Source organism: Oreochromis aureus, linkage group 3 (genome assembly GCF_013358895.1).
Source record: "Oreochromis aureus strain Israel breed Guangdong linkage group 3, ZZ_aureus, whole genome shotgun sequence".
In the NCBI taxonomy this organism is placed as follows: domain Eukaryota; kingdom Metazoa; phylum Chordata; class Actinopteri; order Cichliformes; family Cichlidae; genus Oreochromis; species Oreochromis aureus.
This window is the reverse complement of record NC_052944.1, coordinates 5,323,878-5,337,536: the sequence shown is the minus strand read 5'-3', so window position 1 is coordinate 5,337,536 and position 13,659 is coordinate 5,323,878. Positions and strand designations below refer to the sequence as shown.

At 41.8% G+C, this 13,659-nt stretch overlaps 1 protein-coding gene across 1 annotated transcript; it reads right to left on the bottom strand.

The window, feature by feature from the left end:
- Positions 1-874: 874 nt before the first annotated feature.
- LOC120438996 (nucleolar protein 58-like) lies at positions 875-7,935 on the bottom strand. The gene is made up of 7 exons (XM_039609629.1): positions 7,843-7,935; positions 7,581-7,730; positions 7,355-7,468; positions 2,140-2,218; positions 1,511-1,739; positions 1,204-1,366; positions 875-890 (listed from the first exon to the last, which is right to left on the bottom strand). The coding sequence occupies exons 1-7, from the start codon at positions 7,929-7,931 to the stop codon at positions 875-877; spliced, it is 840 nt and encodes a 279-aa protein (XP_039465563.1). The 5' UTR covers positions 7,932-7,935.
- Between the last annotated feature and the right edge of the window lie 5,724 nt (positions 7,936-13,659).

The following is a 13,659-nucleotide window of genomic DNA, read 5'->3' as shown; positions in this document are numbered from 1 at the left end:
CACAGCACACTGGTGGAGAGATTGGAGTTTTGGTTTATGAAATAATTTAGGCCACATGGACGTTGTTTGTTGTTCTTCCAGCAGATTGAGTCCAGAGTTGATGAAGGTCAGGTGGACATGAAGAGCAGCCAGAAACTCCTGAACACTGAGATGAACAAAGCAGAACACCTTGTCCTGGTACAGTCCTCTCTCCTCTTTAAAGATCTGTGTGAACACTCCTGAGTACACTGAGGCTGCTCTGATATCGATGCCACACTCTGTCAGGTCTGGTTCATAGAAGATCAGGTTTCCTTTCTGCAGCTGATCAAAAGCCAGTTTTCCCAGTGACTCAATCATCTTCCTGCTCTCTGGACTCCAGTGTGGATCTGTCTCAGCTCCTCCATCATATTTCATCCTCTTGATTTTGGCCTGAACCACCAGGAAGTGGATGTACATCTCAGTCAGGGTCTTGGGCAGCTGTCCTCCCTCTCTGGTTCCCAGCACATCCTCCAGAACTGTAGCAGTGATCCAGCAGAAGACTGGGATGTGACACATGATGTGGAGGCTTCGAGCTTTCTTGATGTGGGAGATGATCCTGCTGGCCTGCTCCTCATCTCGGAATCTCTTCCTGAAGTACTCCTCCTTCTGTGGGTCAGTGAACCCTCTGACCTCTGTCACCATGTCAACAAACCCAGGAGGGATCTGATTGGCTGCTGCAGGTCGTGTTGTTATCCAGAGGCGAGCAGAAGGGAGCAGGTTCCCTCTGATGAGGTTTATCAGCAGCTCATCCAATGAGGTGGACTTTCTGGTTTCAGTCAGGATTTTAGTTTTGTTGAAGTCCAAATTAAGTCGACACTCATCCAGACCATCAAGTATGAACACAACCTGGAAGTCTTCAAGCCTGCAGATTCCTGATTGGTTAGTTTGATTAAAGAAGTGATGAACAAGTCCCACCAAGCTGAACTTTTCCTCTTTCAGCACATTCAGCTCTCTGAAAGTGAAGGGAAATATGAACTGGATGTCCTGGTTGGCTTTGTCTTCAGCCCAGTCCAGGCTGTATTTCTGTGTTAAGACTGTTTTCCCAATGCCAGCCACTCCCTTTGTCAGCACTGTTCTGATTGGTTCGTCTCTTCCAGGCGAGGCTTTAAAGATGTCTTCTTGTCTGATGGTTGTTTCTGGTCTGTCTGGTTTCCTGGATGCTGTTTCAATCTGTCTGACCTCATTTCATCATTGACCTCTGCAGTCCCTCCCTCTGTGATGTGGAGCTCTGTGTAGATCTGATTCAGAAGGGTTGGGCTTCCTGCTTTAGCGATGCCCTCAAATACACACTGGAACTTCTTCTTCAGTTGGGCTTTAAGTTCACGTTTACAGAGTGGAGCAAATATTTCTGAAGGTAACAAATTCAGAAGAATTAATTATTATACAATAAATATCACAGCCTTTCAGTACCCTGAAAGGATGAATGTCTATTGGTCCATTTCTTGAGCTATTAGGAAAGATCAATATTCAGTCTTTAGAGAAATTCTCTTACTGCTCTGCAGATGGTCAGCCATCTCATGCTGCTTAAGTCTCCTCAAGAAGTGGAGTGTGATCTTCAGAAATGCTTCTCTGCAGCTCTTTCTTTCATCTTCATCCTCACCTTCAAACATCTCCTCATCCTCCATCTGGCTCTTTAAAGTTTCTGGGTGATCTGGACTCAGAAGCTTCTGGATCTTCTTCAGCTCGTTCTTCACAAACATGGTGATGTTGTCCTCCAGCCGCTGGAAAAGAAGACTATATGAATTACCCGGTGGTAAATGGACTGGTTCTTATACAGCTCTCTGTGATACTCTGTGCACACAAAGCATTTTATACAACATGCCTCATTCAACCAAGCACATTGTTCTGTGCTTAAATACTTTCTTTCACACTCTGATGGATGCATCAGAGGGCAGCTTGGGTTTAGTACGTTACCCAGTACATTTGCCAGCCAGGGTTTGATTCACAAACCTTCTGACTAGTAGCTGACCTGCTCACCTCCTGAGCTACAGTCACCCCAATCTGACTGAAATCATGGAGCCCAAACTCTGATTTCTGTTGGACACACTGACAATCCTCTGGTCCACAAAGTGCAGCATAGAGGTGACTGAAAAGAACAAATGTAAACGTAGTACTACAAACCATAACCACAGAGTCCAGGTGTGTTTGATGTTGCTGTGCAGACTGACCAGTGGAAACCTCGGCTCTCTCCTGCTCCACTCTGTGGAGGAGTAATGAATAATTAGCTCATGTTATGTCTGTCCACACACAGACACAAGCTAAAGGTCCATGAAGTGATGTTTGGATGGGTTCAGTCAATCAGATGACTGTCATGGTGAAGCTTTGCTAGTCCTGGTGATCCCACTGAGAATTAACAACTCAGTTTCCAGATGTCTGTAGTTTTCTGCTCAGTTTCTTTAGTCCCAACAGCTCTTACCATCTCCTGCATAAAGCTTTGCCTCCATGCTCAGATGCCCTGGAACAAGGTGCTCTCTTTATATCAGTGACTGGTTTAAAGGGACAACTTGCAGTGCTCGCCAAACTTTGTGTCAGCAAAAGTAGTTCTAATGTTTATTACACTTTTTACATCTTTACACACAAATCAATGAACGCAAAAACATAAACTTTCCAGATATTTTGTTTCACAATGTTACAAAACTCAGTTCACAACTACACAGTCTGATTTACAAAATATTTATGAGCACAGTTTGAGCCGATGTATGTCCCGAGTCTGTGGACTCAGTGGTTTTGTTTTGATTCTTATTGTCTTTTGTTACAATTTCATCCTGATTAAGATTTTCTAGTTCTGAGGTTTTGGTTTCTGTGTTCCCTCTGTACTGTGTTAGTATTGTGTCTCTGTGTTCACTTCCTGTTTTATTTTGACAGTGCCATGTCCTACGTTAGTGTGTCTACTTTTGCTTCCCCTTGTCTGGTTGTGTCCAGTTGATCCTGCTGTGTCTCCCTTTTCTCATTCCCTGATGGCTCTTTTGTGTATATGAGCCCTTTGTTTTCTCCTGCTTGTTGCTGGTTCGTCTGTGTTATCTCCCCGTGTCTCCGTTTAAGGTTTCAGGTTAGTTTTTTAGTTTTTTCAGTAGAGGTTATCTTAGCTTCTGCACAGGCCATCTCCACTGCACTTCACCGTTTCAATAAAGCTCACTCACTTCACAGCAGTGTCGGCATCTTGGGTCCTTTATTAAATTCAACACGGCTCGCCCCGCTAGCCGTGACATAAGATGTGAAAACAATATCCAAAAAACATGAGGGACAAACAGGGAATAGTTTTAAGGTGCAGGGCCAACAAACTGAGTCGAGCCATGAACTCAGAGTTGACTGAGTTACTTCAATCAAGTCTATGTTCACTTTGAGTTAAGATTATACATGATTAATGTAAAAGAAAAAAGCCATCGTCAGCAACTGATTCTGATTGAGCAGGTTTTCAAATCTAAACGGTACCCATCCCTAGCTGGATGTAGTCAAACCTTTACTTAAAAAGCATCCCTAGACCAGCTGTCTTAGCTAATTGTAGGCCAATCTCCAACCTGACAATCCTTGGAAGAGTAGTTGGGGGAGAAAATCAGAGGGGCAGTGTGATGATCTTAGGTTACAAACTACCGCAGTCAAGTCATTAAGGGAGACGGGATCAAACTGCTCTAAGACAGCTGAGCACACAGGAGAAAGACTCGGACTGAGGCAGCAGTCGGCGAGACAAGAGCCCTAATAGACAGAACCTTGTTGTTAAAAATGCTAAAACATCATCACAAATACTTGGTGAAGAAATGACTCCGACATTATCACGTGAAGGAAGAAAACGATTGAGGACATTAAAAAGTACCTGAGGCCTGTGACTGTTTACTGACACTAAGTTTAAGACAAACTGTGTTTTTACAGCTTCTTGGTAAGAAAGACAGAAAGTCCTTAAAATCTGTAGAGAAACATCCAATCTGTCCTTTTTCCATCTCCTTTCAGTGCGTCTACAGTCACGTCTAAGGGAGCGTGTATGTTCATTCAACCACAGCTCTGATAAATGCTGAGCGCGCAGAGTCCTGAACGGAGCAATAGAGTCCAAAATATCAGTGCAGGTAGAATGAAGAGTGTCCGAAAGGTCCTCAACACTTTAACAGCTGGAGTTCATTATTCCAGAGTCCATAAAGGCAGCAGAAAAAGCAGCGCTGTCAGAGCATTAAGCGCTCGGTTTTACATACTGGGGCGCACGACTTATCTACTGAGCAGCGCAGCGTTACAGTGAACAACACAGGAAAATGATCAGAGACGCCCAACTCAGACATTTCAGTGATGCACACATCCAGCCCGTGGGAAAGCTCCAAGCCTAGTGTGTGACCTTTTTCATGCGTGGGACCAGTAACCCACTGGGTCAAGTTAAAAGAGTCAATAATATTTAAAAAGTCCTTGACCAGAAGTTTAGAGTCACAGCAGACATGGATGTTGAAATCACCAAGGCAGCATCATCAGAAGACATAGCACACCCAGCTCTATCTGTCCATGAAGCCAGGTAACACACACCAATGAGTTAAACTGCAGGAATGTCTTAAAGACATAAAGACCTGGATGGCCGCTAACTTTCTGCTTCTTAATTCAGATCAAACTGAGGTTATTGTACTCGGCCCTGAAAATCTTAGAAATATGGTATCTAACCAGATTCTTACTCTGGATGGCATTACCTTGGCCTCCAGTAATGCTGTGAGGAACCTTGGAGTCATTTTTGACCAGGACATGTCCTTCAACGCACATATTAAACAAATATGTAATTCTGCTTTCTTCCATTTGCGCAACATCTCTAAAATTAGAAATATCCTGTCTCAGAGTGAAAAACTAGTTCATGCCTTCATTACTTCCAGGCTGGACTACTGTAATTCATTATTATCAGGATGTCCTAAAAACTCACTGAAAAGTCTTCAGTTAATCCAAAATGCTGCAGCAAGAGTCCTGACAGGGACTAGAAAGAGAGACAGATTTCTCCTGTTTTGGCTTCCTTCATTGGCTTCCTGTTAAATCCAGAATTCAAAATCCTGCTCCTCACATACAAGGTCTTAAATAATCAGGCCCCATCTTATCTTAATGACCTTGTAGTACCATATCACCCTATTAGAGCACTTCACTCTCGCTCTGCAGGCCTACTTGTTGTTCCTAGAGCATTTAAAAGTAGAATGGGAGGCAGAGCCTTCAGTTTTCAGGCCCCTCTTCTGTGGAACCAGCTTCCAGTTTGGATTCAGGAGACAGACACTATCTCTACTTTTAAGATTAGGCTTCAAACTTTCTTCTCACTTAACGATTGGGGCTATGTCCACACGTACACGGGTATTTTTGAAAACGGAGATTTTCCGTTTTCGTTTTAAAAAATAATCCCGTCCACACGTAAAGACAGAAATGAAGGAAAACGCTGCTAGGAGCATGCCAAAGCAGCAGGTGGCGCTATATTCCTAACCGTGTAGAAATGTTGGCCAATCAGAAGTCTAGAAGCCTCGGTGGGAAATAGTAAACAAAGCTGGGGCATATAAGCAGAACCGAGTCGTATGTGTGGCGGGACAGTAACTGTGTGTGTATATGTAAGCATTTAAACACTGCAGAGAGGACAATTAACAGTAACAGTATTGTAAAAATTCATTTCACCGAAACAACAACGTGGGGCACACTGTGACGTCAGAAAAGGCGCACACCTTTGACGCTGCGTTTTCTCCGTTTTTCTCGTCTACACGTAAATGCAAAAACTGAGTTTTAGAAAATATCCACCCTGGCCGGAGTTTTTAGAAATCTCCGTTTTCAGTGACCGAAAACGCCGTTTACGTGTGGACGAAAGGTGCAAACGCATAGAAAAATCTGCGTTTTCAAAAATACCCGGGTACGTGTGGACATAGCCTAAGTCCCTGTATTCCACCGTTATATGGAAATCAGCCATTATAACTTGTGTCAAATCTACTTGTACCTCACAGTTTTCTAAGCACACAGAGAGCAGTAAACCTCAGAGCAGCAGCACATCAGACTGTGTGCAAAACAATCTAGAAGAGAAAATATTTTATTTCTAAATGATTCTTGTGACCATGCTGCACCACAACACCTGATCTCTGGTTTCCTGACCTCTTCAATCCCACTTTAATACTTGACTAAACTCATTTTCCTGTTCAGGTGTTGAGGCAAAGCCACCATCAACAATGCAGGCAACAGCAAACGGAGCTGTTTTTTATTCCCTTTGGGTTTTTTCTACGTTTGTGCTACAAAATGTTCAAGCTGATTAAATTCATTAGAATAAAAGTTCAGATAATTTTCTCATATTAATGTTGGAGGTAGAAGTTCAGGTAACTTTGCACAAAACTGGCAGAAATTTCCTTCAAAGATGGAGTTTTTACTTTAACACTGTGAGTACATTTCAGAGCCTGGACTCTTTTACCTTTACTTGAGTAAAGAAGTTGAATCAGTATTTCAGCTTTAAGAGGGTATTTTAACACAAACATCAGTCCTTCTACTTAAGTATGTTTGCCTCTTTGTTTACGCCTAAATTAACTTTACTGTTAACGAGTTTTCATGTTTCTGTAATCCACCAGTGTGCTCATGCTTTTTAATTGAAAAGAGATTTTAATGATCAAATATAATTATTTTTGTTATTTGTGGATTTTAAATGTCCTTGACAGAGACAGATGATAATCATTATCCTGCACTGTGGTCTCAGGTTTGGTCGAGCTCGCACAAAGAATGGCTGCTATGTTGAACTTCCTCCTGGGATCTACACTAAGAAGTGAGTCCAACATTAGCAGGGTCTCTTTCCTTTATCTGGATTCACTTTAGCATTCACAGTCACGTGAAGCTTGTTATTAACTGGATAAGTCAACCCAGGGTTTCAGCTGAGCGTTCACATGAAACACATGGTGTTGGCAGCATCTGATCAATCATATTGATGGAGACGTGTATCAGCAACAGAGCAGCTGAGTTTGCAGAAGGAAGTCAAACTAAACCACAGGAACAATATGAGGAGATTACACACATAATAAAATACTAGCAAAACACAGCTGCTGCAGACAAATCAGTCGTGTGATGGTGTGTGAGAGGAGAAGGACTGTAAAGGAGTTTGGTGTTAAAAGCTCTGTATGAATTTGAAGGGCTTTAAAAAGGCCAATATAAAGTAAAAGGCAGCAAAATTGCTGACTGTGAAAGTCACCAGACTTATCAGAGCTCTGTGATTAAGACCTGTAAGAACACCTATTTGTACTTGTTGGCATTATATCAAACACACACGTATATTAAGCCTTTGTTTGAACTCTGGTTGAATTGAAGAGCTGAGCTGATATTAAACATGAGGATTTATTCAAAAATACAGAGTCAGCGACAACATCTAGACACACATTACCTCTCAGCAGCAGAAGAACAGCGTTTAAAGTGAACACCAACATCCTTCGACTCGTTGCTCTTTAAGGAAACACAGCTGGGTTCAGGTCCAGGAGATTCTGGCCTCTTATTGATCCTAAATGAAAAACAATAAATGTAACAGCTTCATGAGATAGGAAGGAAAAACTGGAAATATTAAATTAAAGACATGATGAACAATCTGAAACTCATAAAAATAATGTACTTACTCTTTGTCACATAACAGTCTTTTGTTAAAGTTTACACCAACACCCTTCGACTCGTTGCTCTTTAATGAAACACAGCTGGGTTCAGGTCCAGGTTCTGGATTAGTTTTAGGGTTATGTCCAGCTGAGCCTGGTACGCCCCACAGCTCTGGGCTTTAAAACAACACACACAGAGGTATGAGTGTGAATAATGATGGAGCAGTGATGTGAGTGCTGAGCTGTGACATGGAGAAGAGTCACGGACAGTTAGAGATGGTCATCTCACCTCTGAGCTTTGGTCTGGCTCTCATGTTCCCCACACAGAGTGCTTTTAGAGGGAGGGACTCCCTCCTCTCTGTCCTCACACTGATCCATGCTGCTGAAAACATCCAGATGAACAGAATCAACTTTTTGGGGATTTACTGGATGATTGAGCATCAAGACACTTTTTAATATTTTACTAATTTCTGAAGCATTTTACCAACTTTGTTTAAATTGGTCTGCTGTCATTTTATTGTTGACAAAAAGAGATTTTGAGTTTGACTGTTGACGTTTTCATGTGGGATTGTTGCTGCAACACCATAGGATGTTACTACAGAATACACTTTATATTGTGAGCACTTGGATGTTAGTCCAGTGGTCCTAAACTGACACACCTGCACCTGCATTCATTCTGACCAGATTTTAACCCAACAGTGTTTCATACATCAGACACAAACTCTGCAGCTGTCATTGTGTGCAGTGTGTGTGCAGCGGGACACCGTGTCCTATGAGTGTTATACTACAATAAACAGAGCCTGACCGCGGGCATAAAGAGGGCAAAAACCCACTTATGCTCTAAAGATGAAGTTCTATTTCTCTTCAAATGACCCTCAGAGCATGTGGAGGGTCATTAAACGCATCACAGACTCCCTGAAGAACAACAGGCTGAAGAACATAAAAACAAACGCAGAGTTTCTGTCTGATGGTTTGAACATGAAACAGGAACTGTTGAGCAAAAACGGCCAGTTTACTAACTCTGCAGAATTTATGAACTAACATCAGCGCATTCACCTACAATACACGAATGAATATCACCAGTTAAACTGAAAAACGAAAATAACCTGCATACAAATACAACAGCAGAGAAATGCATTTTATAGATGAAATGTTGGCAGCGACTTCCGAAAAGCAACTGTTAGGACAGCCCTGTCTCACTGCCAGCAGCTAATCAACATCCACAGACTGCTGGAGGCAGGAGAAGCTGCCTACAGTCATCAGTCAGTGGATCCACAGTAACATCGACTCTGAGTTCAGCTGCTGATCATCAACTAACTGTTTCTGTCTCGTTCCCAGACTCTGATCTCACATCAAACGAAGCAGATTTATGCTGAAACTAAGCTGCACACAGCTGATGTTAGCCAGGAAACAGTACAGACTGCTAACGTTACCTTAACATGGAGACGATCAACTGCGCCACAATATTCACGAAAGCGAAAGTAAAAGCGACGGAAGGAAACGATCAGAGAGGCGTTTGAGGGACGTTCAGAGTCAGGAACCTCAGAAACGGATCAGGCTGGAGTTTAATTCTGTTTTCATCTTTAGAAACATCTGGAAATAGTTATAAAAATGCTGCGTAATAAAGAAAAATAGTGTAGATTAGTTTGAGTTGTGTTTAGCTGAGCTGTGTCATTTTGTGGAGGAGCAGCAAGACTTTCAGTGTGACTCTCAGGAGAAAGCCTCCCACATGTCTGTTGTCTTAATAGTGGAATTATCTGGAAAATGAACCAGTTCTTATAAGCTGCTTTTCAATATGAGCAGTCAAAGCATTTTATACAGCGTGCTTCATTCACACAAGCACTTCTTTTTCTAACAATGACACTATGATGGATGCATCGGAGAGGAAGTCGGGGTTCCATATCTTGCCCAAGGATACTGTGGCGAGCAGACTGGAGCAGCCAGGGATCAAACCTCCAACCTTCCAGTTAGTAATTCTACCTGCTGAGCTACAGTCTGTACTTCCTGAACAACACACCCTCCTTTTGCTTCTTTGTTTCCAGTAGCAACCAGGACCATAATGAACCCTGACTCCACAAGACACTCAGGATCCACCTGCCCAGTAAGTCACCCACTAACTGTAACTATCAGGAGCCCTGACCTTCTGCAGAGACGAGTCACACTGAACACAGCAAGCGTCCCTGCTCTCAGATACAAAATCTGCCTTTAAAAGTTAAGAGTAATGAAATCAGCAGTACTGATTCTATAATTTGTAGTCTCACACACTTGTGCACTTTTGTTGTTTTGGTTCACATCGGTTGATATTCTGCTGTAAACAACTAATGAGAACATTTTATAAAAGCTTTGAGTGTCCATCAGGATCCTGTAGAAACAGCTTCCATGTCAAAGATCAATATTCTGAATTCTGTTTTGAAAGAAAAAGATTTCTAGAAAATTCTCTAAAGAATTCAACATCTCTTTTGTTTTCTACTATTTATTTAAAAAGTCCCTCTAGCACAGATTTCTTTAGCCAAACGTCTTTCTGTGTCTTCCATACAAACTTTAAACATGCAAACACTCAACACAGCAACACTGAAAGCATTTGAGAGTAACTTTCATTCAAATTAAACTTTATACACAATTACAATAATGGAAAAAATGACTAAATATTAAAACACTACAACCACTGAGGAAACAAATAAAACCAATCACAATCAACATCAAAATATGATCATAGAAAAATAGAAGAGATATATCATACAATTCATATACGCTGATGTGATCTCTACATTCAAAAAACCCAATAACCTTCAATCCTTCATTTAAATTACATTTAAATCTCAGCTGGCAGCTGTTGGAGTCAAATTGTTAAATGTTGTCATTGTGTTACTTAAATTTGTAAGTCTTAGTTCAAGCAGCTGATCAAAGACATTCCTTTGTCTCTGACCACCTCTGCAACCAGCCTGTTGGTGGGGAGGCTGTAGTGTTTTATTATAGGGACATCCTATCTGAAGGTCCTGTTTTCTTGGTTAATAAGCTTCCTGCTTTTATGACCCTTTTGGTGAGCAGGAGGTCACACAAACGCACCCCCAAACACAAATACACACACACACACACACATTCAAGCACATGCATACACACACACACATACACACACGTGCTTACACGTGCACACACATACACACACGTGCACACACACACACACACACACACATTCAAGCACATGCATACACACACACACATACACACACGTGCTTACACGTGCACACACATACACACACGTGCACACACACACACATTCAAGCACATGCATACACACACATACACACACAGAGCCTTATCTTTTGTAACCATAGGGGGGTTTTACAATGGGAGGTGCTTGTGTGTACTGTAACTGTTTTCAATAAAAGGCAGCAAGGAAGGCTGTTTATTTGATGCTGGCTAGCAGACAGGTGAGGAGCGTTCAGCTCCAAGAGCCTGGTTCCAACCAGCCTCCCTTGCTACAAGTAAAAACCGGTTAACACTGGAAGTCCCAGAGAGCAGCCATTTGGCTTTTCTACCTTTAAAACCCGCCTTCCAGCCAAATGGCTGCTAGGCTTTTAGCTAATATCCTTAATCACCTGTGAACAGCTGCTTTTGTTATGTAAATAAGGTGGGGCCATGCTGAGCCACTTGGAGTGGTTAGTTTCCTGAGCCACAAGGAAACTTGTGTTTCAGTTTGCCATATTAGGGAGAAATCAACACACATGGGTGTATTTCCTTTGTTGCTGAGATTTATTGATAAAAACAGTACAAAAAAACAACAACAAAAAAACCAACCATTTGTACACATATTTACAAATAATAAAAAAGTGAGTGAGTACATTTCAACATTTTCAGCAATCACTCACAATCCTGGCACTGCCATGGTATCTGTAGTCTGCATTTACCACATGTGTATCTGTAGCAGTGAACACATCGCACAGTGGCATGATTGTTTTTGCATTTGTGTTTGACCTGACACGTGGCTCTTTTTCCAGGGCTAGGTGTGGAGGGTTGTGTCCGAAGCAACTGTTCTTTTCTTGCCTTCTTCCCAGCCATATGAGAGTTAGCCAACTCTCTTGCAAGCTCCACCAGGAAGTCCACCCGTCTTTCCTGCGTCCCGGTGCATGCTTGAAACAGCACATGTGCATTCAGTGCTGCCATGTCAATCATGTTATAGAACACGGCAACTGGCCAGCGCCGTGTTCCTCTGTGGACAGTGTACTCCCGCACCATCTGGTCCATCACATCCACGCCACACTTTGTGGTGTTGTAAAGGGTGACAGTGTTGGGCTTCCTTTTGGTGGTGTTATCAGTCTGAACCACGCTGTGCATGCTGCTAAGAATATAGACTGTCTTCTTCCGTTTGGCCGCATACGCCGTCAGCGTGGCAGCAGAGGTTGAAAACACCTAAGAAATAAGATAAATTGTTATTTCCATAGCACTTTTACACACAATGAAACACATAAACATAGAACCACAAAAGACCTGCAGCATACCTGAGTGGTGAATTCATTGCGATCTGTGTGTCTAGCGGATTGAGGAATTTCCCGGCGAATCTTGTTGACTGTGCCGAGGATGGTGGTTTTCCGTCTAAGAAGTTTTTGTGCAAGTGAAAGCGATGTGATGCGATCTTCATATAAGATCAACAAACTAAGGAACAGATATGTATTGCATTGTTATCAATTCATGGAGGAACTTTGTGTTGGAGCACATATATAATAGACTAAAATACTCAATAGAAGGCTTCTGTGTGTGTCTGTGTGTTATGACTCAGGAGTTATACCTTAAATAGGGTATTGACCTCGGAGCTGTCAGCCTCCAGCACGCACAGTTTCCCTCTCAGCATTTCCTGTGACTTTTCATCTGCAGGAAGATGGTCTGGACCCCTGACCACATCCAGCAGTACAGGAAGAGCTAAACACACAACACACACTTAATATAGACGTGTCAGACAAGACTATGAGTGAATCAACTCTAATGTGCTGATTTCATAGCTGTCCTGTTCTGACTGGACAACCTAGATTGTAATGAAAATAAAATCAGTTAAAAAATGTATCTGTTGACGAATCATTTGAATTTACATATATGGCTGTGTGGTGTCTGTTAAAGATATAACCATGTTTTCAACCATGTATAAAAACAAGGGTAAACAGTACAAAATTAATAATTAGGAAAATACAGTGTTATAAATAAAAGTCATTAATAATCTCCATATTCAAGATGGTGCAGCTGATGGCAGCCTGAATACTGCTCAATGATACTTTTCCTGCTTGTGTTTATCTGTTCAGTTTTCAGCTCTTCCTTCCTATTCACACATACATCAACAAAACAAGTTATCAGGGTTTGTTTTTGTTTTTTAATATAACTTTACCCTGTCTTTCACCCATCTGGAGAATTCTGCAAAACTATTAGTTGGAGCAGCTCTCAACAGGATCAGGAGATGCTGATGAGAAAAGCGAGCTGGAGCGCTCGTCAAACTCCTTCCGATCGGACATTGGCCAGTCCATGCTTCTTTCAATTCCCCCAGCGAATGTTCAGCCCTGTGCCTCAATGAAATCTGGCTGGGTGAACATGTCCCCAACAGCTCACTGTATCTACCAGGCTTTCAACTGCAGTACAGAGCTTTCTCTGCACAATCATTTCCATATAAACTGTTTCCATATAGGCTTCAATCTAAAAATAGGTTTCCGGTCAAATTCCAAAACTGAACCCAAGGAGATCTCATAAAGTGGGTGCTCTTGGTTAGCTTTCATCTGGTATGGCTAAAACCTCTATTAGCGTCTATTACAATAAAAGATCAATAGAAGATCAACTCACATGCGTTCAAATACAAACTGCCAGTGAGTTCACTGTAAAATAAAACCATCCAATGATGAGCTAATGATGAACCTGAGTGTCTCTCACAGTTTAATAAGTGACTGAAGAAGAACTGGGTTCAAGGTATAAACCACTTTAAAATCTTTCATGATTTTCTACTGAGGTCACTTCAGTTTTACAGGTTAAATTATTTCCTGTAATACTCAGGGATCAAAGTACCAATAAAAGCAATATGATTTGTTAGGGTGATTTGTCTTCCTCCTAAAATGTTTTATGTGCATGAAAA